The sequence below is a fragment of the Streptopelia decaocto genome (assembly GCF_964273445.1).
Source record: "Streptopelia decaocto genome assembly, chromosome: 1".
Taxonomy (NCBI): Eukaryota; Metazoa; Chordata; class Aves; order Columbiformes; family Columbidae; genus Streptopelia; species Streptopelia decaocto.
The window spans coordinates 65,551,814-65,567,978 of NC_138663.1; the positions used below are offsets into that span (position 1 = coordinate 65,551,814).

General features: G+C 45.9%; 2 protein-coding genes across 5 annotated transcripts in view; both read right to left on the minus strand.

Annotated features, from left to right (window-relative positions):
• ADIPOR2 (adiponectin receptor 2) overlaps window positions 1-232 on the minus strand; it is a 48,512-nt gene extending 48,280 nt beyond the window's left edge. For both annotated transcript variants that reach the window (XM_082042922.1, XM_082042917.1), the window contains exon 1: window positions 77-232. The gene's annotated coding sequence lies outside the window, so the exon portion shown is untranslated. The remainder of the gene's footprint in view (window positions 1-76) is intronic.
• Window positions 233-7,262: 7,030 nt separating this feature from the next.
• Window positions 7,263-16,165, minus strand: part of WNT5B (Wnt family member 5B) — a 75,145-nt gene continuing 66,242 nt past the window's right edge. For all 3 annotated transcript variants that reach the window (XM_082043072.1, XM_082043071.1, XM_082043070.1), the window contains exon 5: window positions 7,263-8,713. In XM_082043072.1, coding sequence (XP_081899198.1) covers window positions 8,255-8,713 — 459 coding nt within the window. In that variant the 3' untranslated portion in view covers window positions 7,263-8,254. The remainder of the gene's footprint in view (window positions 8,714-16,165) is intronic.

A 16,165-nucleotide genomic window follows, 5' to 3' on the forward strand; every position in this document is an offset into this window, starting at 1 on the left:
CCGGCCCGGGACCCCGCGGGCGCGGGTGGCGCCCAGGCCGCGCAGCCCCTCCGGTGCGGGGTCGCCGGGCACTCACCTGGCAACGCGCGCCCTGGCAACGGCCAGCGCCCGCCCCGGCGCCCGCGAGGTGCCGCCCGCCGCCCCGCGCCGCCCCCCTCCTGCGGCAACCGCTGCCGCCGCCGCCACCTCCCCGGCCTTGTCGCCTCCTCCCGGCCCTACAGCGTCATCATCGCACGAGGCCGTCGCCGCCAATGCGGGACGCCCCACCGCGCCGGCGCACGACGCGCCGGAAGGAAACGCGGGGATGGAGCCCGGCTGCATCCCGGGAAATGCAGTCAGGAAGGGGCGGCCGCCGGCCGAAGGCGCAGGCGCACGGAGCGGCAGCCCGACCGGGGCGGGGAGGCTGGGGAACGGGGGGAGGTGCGGCAGGAGCCGGCTCTGATTGGCTGAGGGAAGCGACTGACGTTTGCGCGGGCTTTTGTTCTCCGCTGGCGCGGGTCTGCGCCTGTGTGGGGCGGTCAGTGGCTGTTGGTGGCCGTTGATGGCCGTTGATGGCGGGAGGGGCCCGGTGGCCCCTCAGGAAGGGCTGGGGCTGTCGACGCATCCGTCTTGCTTCCCGAGGGGGCGGAGAGGGAGTCTCCTGTGACACGGCTTCCTCTGGGCCCTGAGCAGGCGGCAGAGCGTCACCCTGTCCTACAGCAACCGGTGTCACAGGAAACGCCAGGCCACGCAGCCCTTTCCACAGGCGTGGTGGAAAGGGGCCACCCGAGGGAGGGCACCCGTGGTGACATCTCGTAGTCATCCAGCCTGAGAGAGGCACTGTGAAACTCACAGGGGGAAGTTGTGAAGCGTCCCTGGGGGCCACAGCAGCTGCCACAGGTCCTGCTAGGGGCAGGGGAAGAGGCCCCACTGGACGGGCGTTTGTTGTTTGGGACTGAACTGCATGCTCCAGGGCATGGAATGGGGTGGGGAGGCCACCGCTATCACCATGGCCAGAAAGATGGAATCGCAGAATCATTTCAGTTGGAAGAGACCCTCAGGATCGTCAAGTCCAACCATAACCTAACTCTAGCACTAAACCGTGTCCCTAAGAACCTCGTCTAAATGCCTGATGATGAAAACCAGACCAGCGTTACCAGGCCTCGTGCTGCTGGAGGCATCTGGGAAGCCTGGCCTTAGTGACAGGGCCTGAAACGTATGTCTGAGGTGGGGGAAGGGAAAGGCAGCACCAAACAGAAAAAGACGTTTCTCTGTTTTAGTGGGAAGTGTAGGCAGAGCAGCAGGAAAACTTGGGTGATGTGGAGATGTCAGCTTCTGAAGTCATGTCCTTGGTGAAAATGGTGAAAACCCTGGGCCTGTGTGTTATGCAGTGAGACTAGTCAAAACGCTAAAGAAGCACTGTCCTGTTAGAGGACAATCTTAACAATTGCCCAGGAGAACAACTGGATGATCCGGGAGTACCCATCTGTAATTTGTGGGGCTCTACACACTTTAGTGCTTTGCTGAGCAACATTCCAATCAATACACTTGCACCCGCACCCATAAATTTTAGCTCAAACCAGTGATTGTGAAAAAGGTAGTTAATGGAAGGAGAATTATCCCTATAAATTAATATTCCATGCATTTTGATCCCTAATACAAACATTAAAACATACTGCCCATTACTTAAAACTCTGATTATAGAACTATGATTCCCTATTGTCTCCTTTAAAATATGTCCCATCTCACACGTTCATTAAAGTCTTCATTATTGTGAAGAGAGCAAGGTAGTTACTCAACGTTGTAGTCGCACTATTACATAAATGTACGTTTTCCCTCATCAACTGAAATGTACTTTGACAGCCGTCAGGCAGCAGCACAGCGAGTAGCAGCTGTAGCGCTTGCTCCAGCTCCACCCTGTGCCGGCTGGATGAAGTATTTCCTGCCCTGTCTTTCAGTATTTCATCTGTAAAATAAAGCTAATGATTTTAAAATATTTTGAGCTCCACTGACGAAAAAATATATATAAAAACTGCATGTCATTTTCATCTGTCATTTCCTGTCACCATAACTTAACATGTACTCAGCCAATTAAGAGGAAAATTGAGATAGGAATACCATTTCATTAAATATTAAATTAAAGAAATTAGAGTGGATTTTTTTTCTGATTTGAGAGAGTGGAAATCAAAAAGGAAAGCTATGCTCTGCCATACGGGGCAAAGTATTCATTCAGAAAGACACAATTTAAAAAAACCTGAGGTACTTCCTGGGCATTTATAGATAATTCCTAGAAATAACAGCATTAATATAAAATGTTCATTGCCTTAAATCTGTCTCTGAATGGTTTTGTCCTACGCTTTGTGAAAGTTGGCAGGTCATTAGTTAACTTCTTGTTCCCCAGCAAGGCAGAACGAATTTGCCTGTGGTAAATGAAACTGAGACTGGCCAGACTCATCACAGTGAATTGCAGAGGGCTGCCACTCTGAAAACTCAGTCCAGAAGTTTTCTCGGCCCAAGGAAGGTAATGGCCAAGCACTTGTGCAGCTCCCTGGGGCTGTGAATGAGGCAGGGCTACAATTAGCTCCAGCACAGTGACTGTGACAGTCATTAAGTGACACGGGGTCTACTCCGCAGCTTTTTATTTTTTTTCCCCCTGAAAGGCAGGATTGCAATGTGTCCTGGCAGTCCCTCATCCTGTCCATCCCATGTGATCACCACGCTTCTGCAGTCACGTGAAGGACTGACACAACTATATGGCACTGTAGGAAGAGCCAAAAGACAAATTATGATTCAGAATAAAACGGCCCTAGGGTAAGGAAGAGCCTGGACCTTTTTATGCCTGATTACTATAAGCCTTTAAACTGCTTCATCTCTATTGGCAAACATTCTTTCTTGAGCAGCTCCCTTCTGAATTCCCCAGGATGGCTGCCACCATGTGACAGTACCATGTGGCAGCGCTAATAGGGAAGGGGTCTGGGGGAGGTATTATCATCTCCCTGCGCCCCAGTAAAGCCGTGCCTGCTCATTCTCTTTGCATTTCCTTCCTTATTAGAGTCTTCTTCTCATCCCAAAGCACTGAGGGCCTGACCCTCACTGCACACTCCACCATGCTGCTGAAGGCTGGTGCTCACTGCAGCCACCATATTCCAAACAGGCAGAGCTGTTGCTGGTGCCACAACACCATCAGGCCCAGCTTGCTTCAGGCAGGCAACATGAAGAGGTAACTGTGACACTCAGGGCAGGTGTCCAGCTTGGGTGTCATAGGGCAATATTTAGTACTCCATTTAATGGCTGCTGCATTTCATCCCTGCTCACGGGGAGAACTCTGGACCACCCTACTGTTTGTTCCCCCTTTCTCTCTTTAAGGAAAATGCTTTGAGTAGGTCATGCATTTTTGAATCCTAATAGAAAAAAAAATAATAATAATTTCAACTATCATTTAAACAGAGCTAAGAAATAAGAGGGTATAGTAACAACTTCAGGCCCTGCAGGAGAAGACGAATGGATGGAATGCATGAGCATGCTGCCATCATTGTATTGTACTGGTTTATTGTTATTTGGGGATGTACAATGGTGGATCATGATTCTTTCTGTGCTTTCTGGTATGTGTCCTGTTGGCCACAGAAATCTGTTTTGCTTATATTTGAGGCTGGTTATATTTAGACTTCAGAGCTGGTATGCTCATGATATGGCTCAGTCTCAAAGCCACCAGCAATTTACCCTGGAGCTGGAGCTGGGACAGGCTACCCACTCAATGGCCTATGCATCCATCAGCCTTTGCGCATGAGGGCTTGGTTCCTGCACTGCCCTGGCAGGAAGTTGGAATATGGTCAGGTTACACGTCTGGGCCAAGGAGATGGGACGCATCTCTGGGTTCCATGGATTAGACAGAGACAGAATCTACCTTTGAGGAGAAGGCAATCCGATATTATGTTCACATCTGCTCATTGTATGTGATACGAGAGTTCCTTCAGAGCCTACCCCTCAGTGAACTTGATTTCATACAGTATTTTCTCAAAACTATTCAAGCTGAAATGTAGTTAAACAAAAGCTAAATGAAAGTGAATGACCATATAAGCAGCTGTTTCTGGACAACCTTGTGACAGACACTTGAGAAATGCCCTTTAGTTGCTGGAAGGTATTTCCCAAGGTCCCCTTGGGATGTCTGTGTCTGCATCAGCTGATGAAAATACTGTCTATATTTCTGTAGCCACAGGTGATTAGGAATTGCTCCCAGAGTGTAATTTAAACCTACTAGGCTTCTCCCTGGACGGGGTCAGGTGAGCAGAGAGAGACCATTGCATGTTTGATTTTTTATGACTGAACAAGATCTGCTTCATTAGTGCTTTGTCAGGGCTACAAAACTTGGGTCCATATAGAAAGTGTAAGTTACACTCAAGCTGTGTGTGTGGGTTCAACTTGGCTATTTCCTGAATTGCAAAAGGCAGCAGTCTTCTCTGTTACATTGAGCTCTGGGTAGACACCAACTTCTTGGGGACACAGAATGGGAGCCTAGAGTCCAAAATGGCCTGGAGTTCAGCAGTGTTAAAAGGTTGATTTAAATTTTCTCACAACCCTGCCACTATCTTTTTACCATAATTAATGTCAAATGAAAGTTTCCATTTGTTCTGGGATCAGCTATTGCTTAGCTTACCTTGCAGGAGAACATACTAAGGCCTCATTCATTCACGTTATAACTTATGTATTACTAGCCAGCTGGAAAATGATGACAGATTTGCATCCTGTTCTGCTCCATTTAGGAGCTGATGTTCACTGACTTGCAATAACCGTATATTTGCATAGTGCCTTTAACTCCAAAATATTTTAGTTTTACATGACTTATGGGTGGTCATTTCTATCAGCCTTGAAGTGCAGTGACTTCAGGGTTGGAATGTGGCAGCCAGTTACCAGCACATACTATATAATAGCATATTGTGTGAATATCTTATCCATATGAAACTGCAAACAGAATTTGAGCCAGCAGGTATTTGATTCAGAAACCAGGCTGACCTCCCTAAGCCTCACTCTTGCTACCAGATATTCAATACCCATAAATAAACAAGCCGCATGTTCACCTCTCTTCTGTAGAACAGTCTTGCCTCCAGCGTTGTGCTGGTGTAGGGCTGCGCTGCAACAGACTCTCCAAGGCTCCTGCTGAGCCCCCCAGCAACCACCTCGGAGCATCTGACGCTCAGAGGTGCCGCTGAGCCTCTTTGTCCCGAATTGAGCGTGTCCCTGCATAATGGGGATACAGCTGTCTGCCTGACAGAGTTAATAAGCGTAGAGGGTAGGCCTTCAATTATGTTTTGGGGTTTTTTTAGTCATATTTCTCAAAGAGCTTTACAGAAAAAAGGAGGTACTCCACTCCTCGTTTCATACAGGAGGAGGCTGGAGGCTAAAATGAAAAAAAAATCAAGTAACTTGTTGAAGATTACAAAGCACATAATCGTCAGAGCTCAGAATCAAGCTTAGCTCTCCACCCCCACATCCCTCTACCACTTTGTGCATCAAACAAGGCACAACTTAAAATCCACCACTTTTTAACTTTCATGGTAAAAGAAGCCATTCTGCTACAGCTTTCTGTTTGACTTGCTTTGGCTTTGCATCAAACCAAACCAGCTGTGCTCTTATTTTATACTTACTACCACTCTGAGGAGGTTCTTTTATGTGTGGGCGCCATAGAAATTAAGTTTTAAGCTAGAGTTTAGCAGGATCAAGTTTTTGGATACAAAACTCCCAGTAAATGAGGAAGACTGAAACCTAGGTCTTGTAAAAAGAGCCCAGGGCGGGGGCAGGGGGAAAGGAAAGAAATCCAATGGTCACTTCTACTGCAATGTGGTCCCAGTCCAATAGGAACTGCTGGCTCCAACCAGGCGGCCAGAGGTCTGCAGCGGTGGGACAAAAGGCCAAAATGTATCCTTTTTCCATCCAGACAAAAGTTTAGGTGGAAAAAGGAGAACACGTCAAGGGACATCCAGATGAATAGTAGTCCTAACAATGCCAACTTCTCTGCTCCCAAAGTTGTTTACACCCACAAAACGAACTGCGGTGCCAAACTGCAAGGAGAGTTGTGACTCCCTTAAATGTGTGGTCTTTATCGGGAAGGCCAAATGAAACCATTTGGAATTATTAGACAGATTAACAATGCCTGAGGGTGTCATATACAAATAGCTGACACTTTTAAGTACTGACGCAACGAGGATGGACAAGAACATGAGGTGAGGGTGGTGGGAGGAAAGGTCTTTTTTAGATTTATCCAAGGTAGAGTAAGTTTTATTACTGGGCTAGAAATACATAGTATCCCAGGAGTGAATAGCTCACACATTTCATCCGATCTTGGGCTCAGTCCAGCTCCCACTGAAGTTTAATGGGAGTTGGATCAGGCCATTGCACTCACATTTTTTCCATGCATGGAAAACTATTTCCGTTACTTTGAATTACAATACCACTGGCTTTGGATTTTATATAATAAAATAAATCTAGGCCACTGTTTATATTCCAAGAAACTGCATTCTGGGATGCCAGCAAATATATTGCCTGTTGGATTAGAAAAAATAAAATTAAAATGGGACACATTGGTTTAAAAAAACAACAGCGCCTAATTATTAAACATAATTTTTCTTCCTTGTGCTTTTCTGGAATCCTCAAATATTTGAAGTATGAAAGGTACATATAAATTCTTCTCTGGTGGTTGAAATGGTGGAATCTGTAAAACTGCAATGCTTTATAAGAAACAGAGGTTTAATATAAAAATAATAATCTTCATGCCTGGCTCTTTGCTTATTGGCATATTTTGCGCATTTTAAAATTTACAGTAAAAAAGAAAACACCACCTTCGGAATGCCAGTAACAAAGGGGATGTATATTAGCAAACCCTTATATTTGGGGGACTGCCTTCTCTTGATTGTTCTGACTGCAAATGAACTCTGCAGATGCTGAGAGGCACAGGAAATGTCTTGTGCTAGAAAAAGCATTTGTTCCCTGCTTTATGAATTGGATTCTACTAAAATTCCAATGTGGTAAGACTGATTAGCAGACTTTGGTAATGCCTTCTGCCCTAGTACAGTTTTATGATACTATTTTATTACCAATGAAAAACACAGAAAATACTTCCATTGGTGAACGTGCGCCCACATTTTGGGAGCAAACCTATCTGTGGTTAGCTTATGCTGGGGAAGAGCATGACCCCTGGATTCTGAAATAAAGAGCAGCAGAATAAAAGACACCCCACCAAAAGAATAACACAAAACCACACATATACACAAGCAGTAGAGGGAAAGAAATGTCATTGAGGGGTGTTTAATGTTAAAGAGAAACTATACATCTGGGATGGTGGTGAGGGGGATTTAATAGAGCTGAACAAGGTGACCACCTGCATCCACTTCAAAGACGATAACCGGCAGTGGTATGAGGAGCACTTATGCAGTCATGTGCACGTGTGTGCATGCAATGCTTCTTTCTACTGACAATCTATGAAGTATATTTATTGCCTTTGCAAACATCCCTGGGCACCAGCAGCTTCTCCTCTATATTGACAAATTAAGTTTCAGGATAGGATTAAAAGAAAGAAAAATTGCCCTCATGCACATAGCCACATAGTCTGAGCTGGACAGATTTCCCCTGTGACCAAGCAGTACAGAAGAGCTAGGTGCTGGCTTCATGGGGACTGCCAGGTTGTGCACTGGTCAGTCACAGGTCACACCTTCCTTCCTCACAACAGCAGGTTGTAAACCTTCCTCCACCACACTGTGGTCCACGCAGCGTCCAGGAATGGTTTACAGTAGAGAAGCCTGGGATAACTTTTCCTCTAACATGACAAAGTCCTTTCTAGGAATCAAGAATTGGTTCCAAATTCCCCAGTGGGTTTAGCAGGGTTTGAAATTCAGGAGAACTAGAACTCACACCTGGCTGTCATTTCAGATGTGCAATAACTATGCAAAATGCTGATATTTAGAGATCAGAAAGAAGCCACCCTTCTCCTCCTTCTTGCTGGCTTTGTTTCTGTAATGGAATAGTGTGTGCATGTGTGCAGGGGGAATTCACTTTGTCAGCACCTCTTTGACTGAAAGATCCAAGGGGAGATGCACTCAAAGACAAACTCCCCAGCAGAACTGAAGGAATGGCAAATCAGCTGGCTTGATGGGGGAAATTTCAAAACCAAAATGTCTCTTAAATAAGCTTCTTTAATTATTATCATCATCTGTTTATTTATACAAATATAAAATATATTTATATAGATTTATATAATATAGATTTGTTGCTTTGGTGGCTCTTTTCATTTACAGACGTACTGGTCGACGATCTCTGTGCACTTTTTACACTTGACGTAACAGCACCAATGGAACTTGCAGTGGCAACGCTCCACCTGGACACTCTTGAACTGGTCATAACCCCGTCCACAGCACATCAGCTCACAGCCATCCATGCCCTCTGAGGTCTTGTTGCACAGTCGGCCCTGAGTCCCCAGCGAACCAGTGGTCTCATTGCGCAAGCAATAGTCCGGGCTGGGGTCAACGTAGACCAGGTCCTCTTGCGTTGGCATGTTGAAACGGTTGTTCACCAGCTCCAGCTTGCCCTTGCGGCTGATCCTCATGGCAGCGGCACTGTCGTACTTCTCCTTCAGCAAGTCGCCCACCTTGCGGAAGTCAGCCAGCTGCAGCCAGCAGGTCTTGAGGCTGCAGGAGCCCGACACACCGTGGCACTTGCAGGCCACGTCCGCCAGCTTGTACACAGCCTGCAGGAAAAGGAAGATGATTAGGAGTCTGGAGCATCCTTCTTATGAGGAGAGACTGAGAGAGCTGGGTCTGTTCAGCCCGGAGGAGGCTGAGAGGGGATCTTATCAATGATTATAAATATCTCAAGAGGATGGGACCAGACTCCTTTCAGTGGTGCCCAAGGATAGGATCAGGGGCAATGGGCACAGACTGAAACATAGGAGGTTCCATCTGAATAGGAGAAACTTCTTTACTTTGAGGGTGCTGGAGCACTGGAACAAGCTGCCCAGAGAGGTTGTGGAGTCTCCTTCTCTGGAGACATTCAAAACCCACCTGGACACATTCCTGTGTGATCTGCTCTGGGTGAACCTGCTTTAGCAGGTGGGTTGGACTAGATGATCTCTAGAGGCCCTTTCTCACCCTAACCATTCTGTGATTCTGTGAGTGCAATCAGGCAAGGCTGCATTTATTCCTGCTGCACCAGCAGCTGGCTTAATTACAATTAATTCATCACTTTTCATAGCTGCTTTGATTATCCCCCAATTTCTGTTGTTTTGCCCTTCAGAAGAGATAAAAGTCTCTTCTGCCTGTTGCAACTGCTGCCTTCTTGTTCCCTAAATATTTCTATTTCTGGTCACATTGTCTCCAAACATGACTTCCACACCCCATCTTCTTTTCTCCTGGCAGATTTCTGACTTGACAGCAGTCTCAAGAGCAGGAGAGAAGAAGGGGAAGAGTCCCATCCACATGGACTCTGAAAAATTGCCCAGTCTCACAGACCACCACGGTATTGCATGTTTTTCCCTTCAGAGCAACAGCTGGGAAAAGGCAATACCCGGGAACCTGCCCATTTCCTACCACCCACACTAGGAACCGATGCTATCACTGTAGGGATACACCTGCATCCTTTTTGAAATAAATCCATGGACCCACACCCTTTCCCTCTGTCTCTGCTGAGAGGAGCTTGTTCAGGGTCACGTTCAGAGGTTATGTTTCTTTCCAGAGAGGAGCAAGCAGGGGTGGCAAGTGGTGAGGGGAAAGATGAACATCTCCACGCTGGAGCAAAGGAGCTCACTTCTGCTTGAGGTGTTACCAGGAGCCCTGCTTGCAAGGCAGAGCTGAGCTGCAAGTCCTAACTGCAAACCTGCGCCGTCTTGTGTCCAGACATTTCCCTGCGCTAACAGGACTGTCGCCACGCAGAAGGGCCTGCATTTTAAACAGCAAACGCAAGCTTTTGGCACTGTCGTTTCTGAGTTACTTTCGGCTATGTTTTGGGAGTCTGCAAGGGTTGTACATGTATCATACCCCTGAAAATGAGGCATCACCTGCTGCAGGTTGGGAAATCAAAATTAGCACATAGTCTCAAAAATTCAGTGCGGTGGGTGTTAACCCTCAGTAGAGCAAGCATGGGGTATAAAGGAAAACGGTCTTTACTGTCCTCCTCCCTGCACCAGCTGGGAGGAGAAATATTGAAAAATATTATGGAATAACAAAGCTCAAAACCTAGGAAAAAAAACTGAAATGCAGGCTGCATTTGTTCTTTCCATTAATTGCAGAGATGGGTACAAAATTGCATGCTACATGAGATCCTGTCAGCATTCAAAAGGCACTGACAAGAGATTGCAAAGCGAAGAACTGGCATCCCTACACAATCAGAGCTAGGCTGTGTTCCAGCAGCTTACCTCCCCCAGCCCTGGCTCCTCATGCTCTCACCATCAGGCTCACATCTGCTCTCCCAGGACCATCCTGCACCACGCACGTTCGCAGGGAAGCGCCTCTGCCAGATCCCACGTGCCAAGCAATGCTATTTGGCATTAGCTGCAAAATTACCACCAGCTGTATTTGGTGGGGAGATCAAGAAACCTGAGGAAAACCTAGGATGTACTGAAGGAGACAGAGATATGTCTTTTAGCCTGTTTTTCTGCTGAAGAAAGCAGCCAAACACTGAAGTTCTTTCCTGCTTCAGTCGTCAACACAGAAGAAAGCTTCCCAGCTCTCTGCATTCACTTGCCAAGAGGTAAGTGATTAAGGCAATTGAGCATAGTGCAAGCAAAACCTTCTGCCTCCGACTACGTTCTGGACCAGCAGCGAGAGGTCGGAGTTCTCCTACAACAACTGGTTGCCCCTGGTCTAACTAACGTCTAATGCTTTTGACAGCTAGCAAAGATTCAATTTGGCTTAATGGCTAAATCACATGGAGGCTGATCCAGCTCCCAAGAAAGTCAATGGAGTGAGTCCTTAAAACAGAGAAGCTTTAATTCTGCTCCTCGGAGCTCAATTTACTGAGGCAATCCCTCACGGTGCAATGTAACAGCTAGAGACTGGAAGTTAAGCACTCGTCTTGGATCAAACTACAACTGCGAAGGACCAACCACACCGTTACTTAAGGATTCCTGCCGTACTATAACCAGACAGAGCTACAGCTGAATTTCTCGAGCCCCAGACACTTACTATATCCTCACTGCACTGCCAGCCTACTTGTTATAAGCTTGTGTTAGCACTTTTTCGTTACGGCTCTGTCAAATCCCAGGCCACTCGTGCCTCCCTTGCCCTTGCATGTGTTTTTATAAAGTATTATGATTCTTCCTAATCCTGGGCTTTGTTCCTTTAGAAAAACACTGCAACTCGATCCCTCTCTGTTAATGTCATGGGACTGAGTTCACTCTGGCTTGGCTTTAAGCAACTGATGCTCAAAACATCTGGCCCATGTGGGCAGTAGCTGTGCTGGCGAATGCAAATGCTACCAGTTATCACAGGTAAGCATGGCACCACTCAGCCCACCATGCAGCTCCCACTATCAACGTCCCACGGAGGTAACCACACCTTCAGACATTAAATGGCTCTCCCACTCTCTCCCTTTGCTGCCCAGGTGGGGAGAAAGCAGAGGAAATTGGAGAACTCCCTCCTGACCTGGCTTGGGTCAAGGTAAAGAATAACAGACCCCACATGCAGTTCTGAGGGCAGGGTCTGATCGATGGCCATGCCACTTAAACAGGTTGAAAATGCCTCTGATGGACAGGCTTAAAGCCCCTTCCCATAAGCACAAGTTCTCTTTCAATTCTTTTCTTGCAAGAACAGGAATGGGAAGAGAATTAATGGGGAATTCCTATGTGGTCAATTAGCTAAGACCCCCTTCCAGGCTCTTCTGGCAGTGGCTCAAGTGACTGATGATGGAGGCCTGCCATATGCTGACTGGATAAACAGCATGGAAGGACAGATCGTCAGAGTCCGCCAGACAGGGAGACAGATAAGGAACGGTACGGGGAAATAAAGAGAGGGTAATGGAGAGCAACTGGAAGAAAAAAACAGATGGAAGGAAAGAACATACTGAGATAAGAGCCAAAGACAAACAAACAAGAGCAATAAAGCCAGGAGCCACCACCACAAGGACTCCTATGTGGAGTGAAGGGGTGATGGGGTCAGGACTGACTGAAAGATGAAAGACTCCTGGCCCCCTCCCATCCCTCTCAGCTGCTTCTGAGAACCACAAAGAGCAGAGAGACGATCTACTCTCCTGCCACCAGAGCTCCTCAGGGTTCAAGGAGAACTTTCTCACCCACAGGAAAGTGAGGGGACACACCAAAAGACTGCCTAGAAATCAGAAGACATCAACTGAAACGCTGGCTGGAAAGTGGGGCAAGGCTGTATGTGGGATGGCACCTGGTGGTCACTCAGCAAAGCTCACTGCCATGTCTCCAGTACTCCTTTCAAAAACAGCTTTTGGGAGTATGGAGTTACACGTGCACCTTCCTGCTTCCAAAACCATAATCTCAGAAGTGAAAACTTAACATTTAGGAATGCAGGACTAGATGGGACCTCCTTGGTTGTTAAGTATGATCTCTTCCTATTGTGGGCACTGCTTCAAATAATATTTTCCTTAAATGTACAGAGTGCGCTTTTAAAAGCAATTAGGTTTTCAGCCACCATTATTCTGATCACTATTTCAATGATAAAGTATCTTTTTCTAATTTCCAGCCTCAGTGTATTCACTTTATGCCCATTTGCTATTGTGCCAAATTGGCCTTTTGCTTAATAAGTACTTTTCCTCCCCTATTACTTCTCCTGCTAACACAGACATCAGTCATATCCCCTCTCAACTTTCACTTTGCTAGGCTAAACATGGCAAACTATTCTAGCCCCTCTCCTTAAGAAAAGATTCCTATCCCTTGGGTCAACCATAACAAGACTTTTCTAGTTTGAGGTAAATTTGCTTGGGAATATGAGAACATACAATATTTAGGGGCCTCAAGAGAGCTTAATACAATGGCATTAGTACTCCCTCATGTTTTATGAAAATACTCTCCCTAGTACATTATGGGATATTTACCACCTTCTGAGCCACATTACATCTGCAATCATCTGCAGCTGACTGCTGTGTCCAATTCTTTTCTACTTATTTCCTAATGACTAAAAAGTTTTTCATACAAGACCTCAAATGATGGTTTTATGTAGCTGTACTGGATATCATTAGCTGCTGTACAAAATTTGGATTCTCCTCTGTATTCATAATACCTGCCACCTTTGCATCATTGGCAAATTTCATCAGCCCACTCATAATTCTTGTGTTGAGGCTGAGAAACAAAAATACTAAGTGTTGATCTTGAGGCGAGTCCTTGAAGAGCTCTCCTAATTAATCTCCGTCAAGGCCCAGATACCTCCTTTCATACAACTTACATCGTTCCTCAAACCAGTTTCTTGTCCATCACATAGCGGCTACAATTAAATGTCTCACAGACGTTCCAATAAGTAAGACCTATGAGGACTATTTTGCTTTTTAGGAATTAAGTGATGTTCTAAATGATTGTGTGATCGATCTTTGAGAAATTCTTCTCACGTTATTTGCCATTCTGCCTCTTCCTCTGAGATGTCCTTTCTCCCAGGTCCTCCTGTGAACGCTGCCAAGGTCACACTGCCTGTGCTGCCAGGCACCAGCTCTTTCAGAGTGCCAGGAAAGAAAGTGGGCACTCCCTGTGACTTGAAACCTTTATGCTACTGGAGTTTTGCTTCCACCTTCATTCTGATAATTTACATTCCCAGCCTTTTTCCTTTGCTCCCATGCCAATACATTTCTAAGAGCCAAGAGGAAAGGCTGCCCCCTGTACTGGCCCAATACCATCCTCACCAGAAAACCTGGAACCCATCATAATGCCATCTCACAGCCACCCCAGGTCTCATCTCCATCCAGATGCTTTCATATTCGTCTCCCTTCCTGATCCCAGCATCCCCAGACTCCTCATCCACTCAATCCACCCCAAAGCCCCACTCCCATTTCCTCCAGAGCCCTTCATCCTCCTTCCAACCCTTTGCTGCCATTTGACTCCTATCTGAATCACTTTACCTGATCCCAAACTCCCCTCCATCAGCAGCCCCTGCACCATCCCACCCATCTCAGGTCCACTGGCCCCAACCTTTGGTACTTGCTGCTCCTCTTCCTCAACCTGTCTGAACATGACAGCTGTCTTCTCATGCCTTCCTCACTCTCACAAGGTGCCAGCATCACTGGCCACTGCCTCCTGTGATAGACCTTGCCTGCCCTAGAGCCCCTTGCCTGGCTTCTCCCAAAAAGCACAGTCTCAAGGGATTTAAAATTCTACACTACAAGCACTTGCTTCCCTAGGCAGAAGTGTTAGGGATAGAGAAAGACGTCTGTTGTGCAGCAGACATACGGTACCCCTCCCCACAAGCAATGCCCCCCATTCCAACTTGAAGCCCCAGCTAAAGCACTCGCTTACTTTGGGGACCAAAACTACCCCATCTTTGGACTCAGCCCCATCCACACTGACTAGCAGTCTCCCTTCTTCCAATCTCCTCCAATTTACAAAGTTCAAAAAACTTTTGCTGTTTATTTTACTACCCTTTGCTTGCAAGGTCTGACTCAGCGTGATATTTTACTGTTCTCACTTCATCTTTACACTTCTTGACCTCTAAGACAGAGCTTTTCATTATTTATTTGCTATCAGCTCATTTTTTGCCATTCTTAGTAGGCTCTCAGCCTATTGCTAACAGCTTCTCTGTGGTAGTTATTCATTCAGTGAGGTCTGGATATTCTTCCTACAAGCTTTTTCCTCTTGCTTGGCATGCAGAATTGTAATGGCTTTAGCATCTTTGACTTGAAAAAGTTCCAGGCCTCCTCCACATCGAGTTCCCCGGCTGAGTTTACTTACCAGCTCCCTTACTTTATCAGAGTTTGTTATTTGAAATCCACAAGCTTAATTACACGCTGGTTTATACTTCCATTTAATTTAATATAAAATTACTTGTGTTCATTTAATCTAAGGTTATTTTCTATGGCCATCTGTTCTACAGAGTCTACAAAAATGAAGCTTGAAATAACATTGTCTTTTGCTGGCCCCTCTGGAAAGCTTTTGTCTGGGTCCTGCGTTAACTGGAGACAGAAACTGCCCTGAGAGCTTGTCAACGAGTCCAAAGAAGCAGGGGCACTGTAACATTCCAAGCACAATTTAAACAAACTCTGCACTGTAGTAAAGGGAGGCCATAACTGGTTTTAGTTCTGTCCTTACAGCAGGACAAAGCTTTCTTCCATCTAAAACCATCCCATCGTGTGAAATCACAGCTCAGTGAGACACTTGCCCATAGAACAAGATTAACAAGACAGGGTAGTGCTACCCATGCTGTGGAGCAAGAGTCTTCTGACTTGATCTTCTGATACAGATATTACTACAGTTCAACTGGCACCTCAAACTTTTGGCCATATTCTGTCTCAGGACTGGCTGTTAAAAAGCCTCATAACATATTCACTCCCTATTTTAGGTAGGGTATTTATTTGTAGTAATCCAGGTTCATGACTCCAGACATATAAGATGTTCAAAGCAAATAATGCAGAGAAGAATGCCACTTTCAGTCTACTACTCAGTGGAGGAATGCACCCTCCTCCCCATTTCTAAGCAAATGCAGACCCTCTGTCCTTCCAAACCAAAAAAAAACCCAAGCCCAACCCAAAACCCACTGAGTTCCACAGCTTTCAAGTTCACAGTTTTCCACCTGCTGCAAATTTACTCAAATTTGATTTTGCAAAAGAGCCACGGAATATTTGCAGTGCTTCAACCCAACACATTGATTTCACGATAAAAAAAAATGGAGCAGATCTTCTTTGGTGGCAAAATGAAGCTGAAATTACAGTAGAAAGACATACACAGGAAAGGGAAAGATAATTCTGTAACAATTAGAAGTAAGAAAGGACAGAAAACTGATAAGGAAACTGAATATTTGTTAAGAATGTGCAAAAGAGCAAGGCTAAGTACACTTAATAAGATTTTTTAATATGTGTTAGAAATAAAATTAACCTTGGAAGAGCTAGGGAAGAATGATAAAAACTTTACAGACCCTGTGGAAAAGGCACAAATGTTCAAGTAAGCATTCCTGCTCTACATTTGGAAAGAGGCAGGATTACACAGTTGTACTGCATATGAATGATGCTACACTTTCCAGCCTATTAATCACAGACAGAGGAA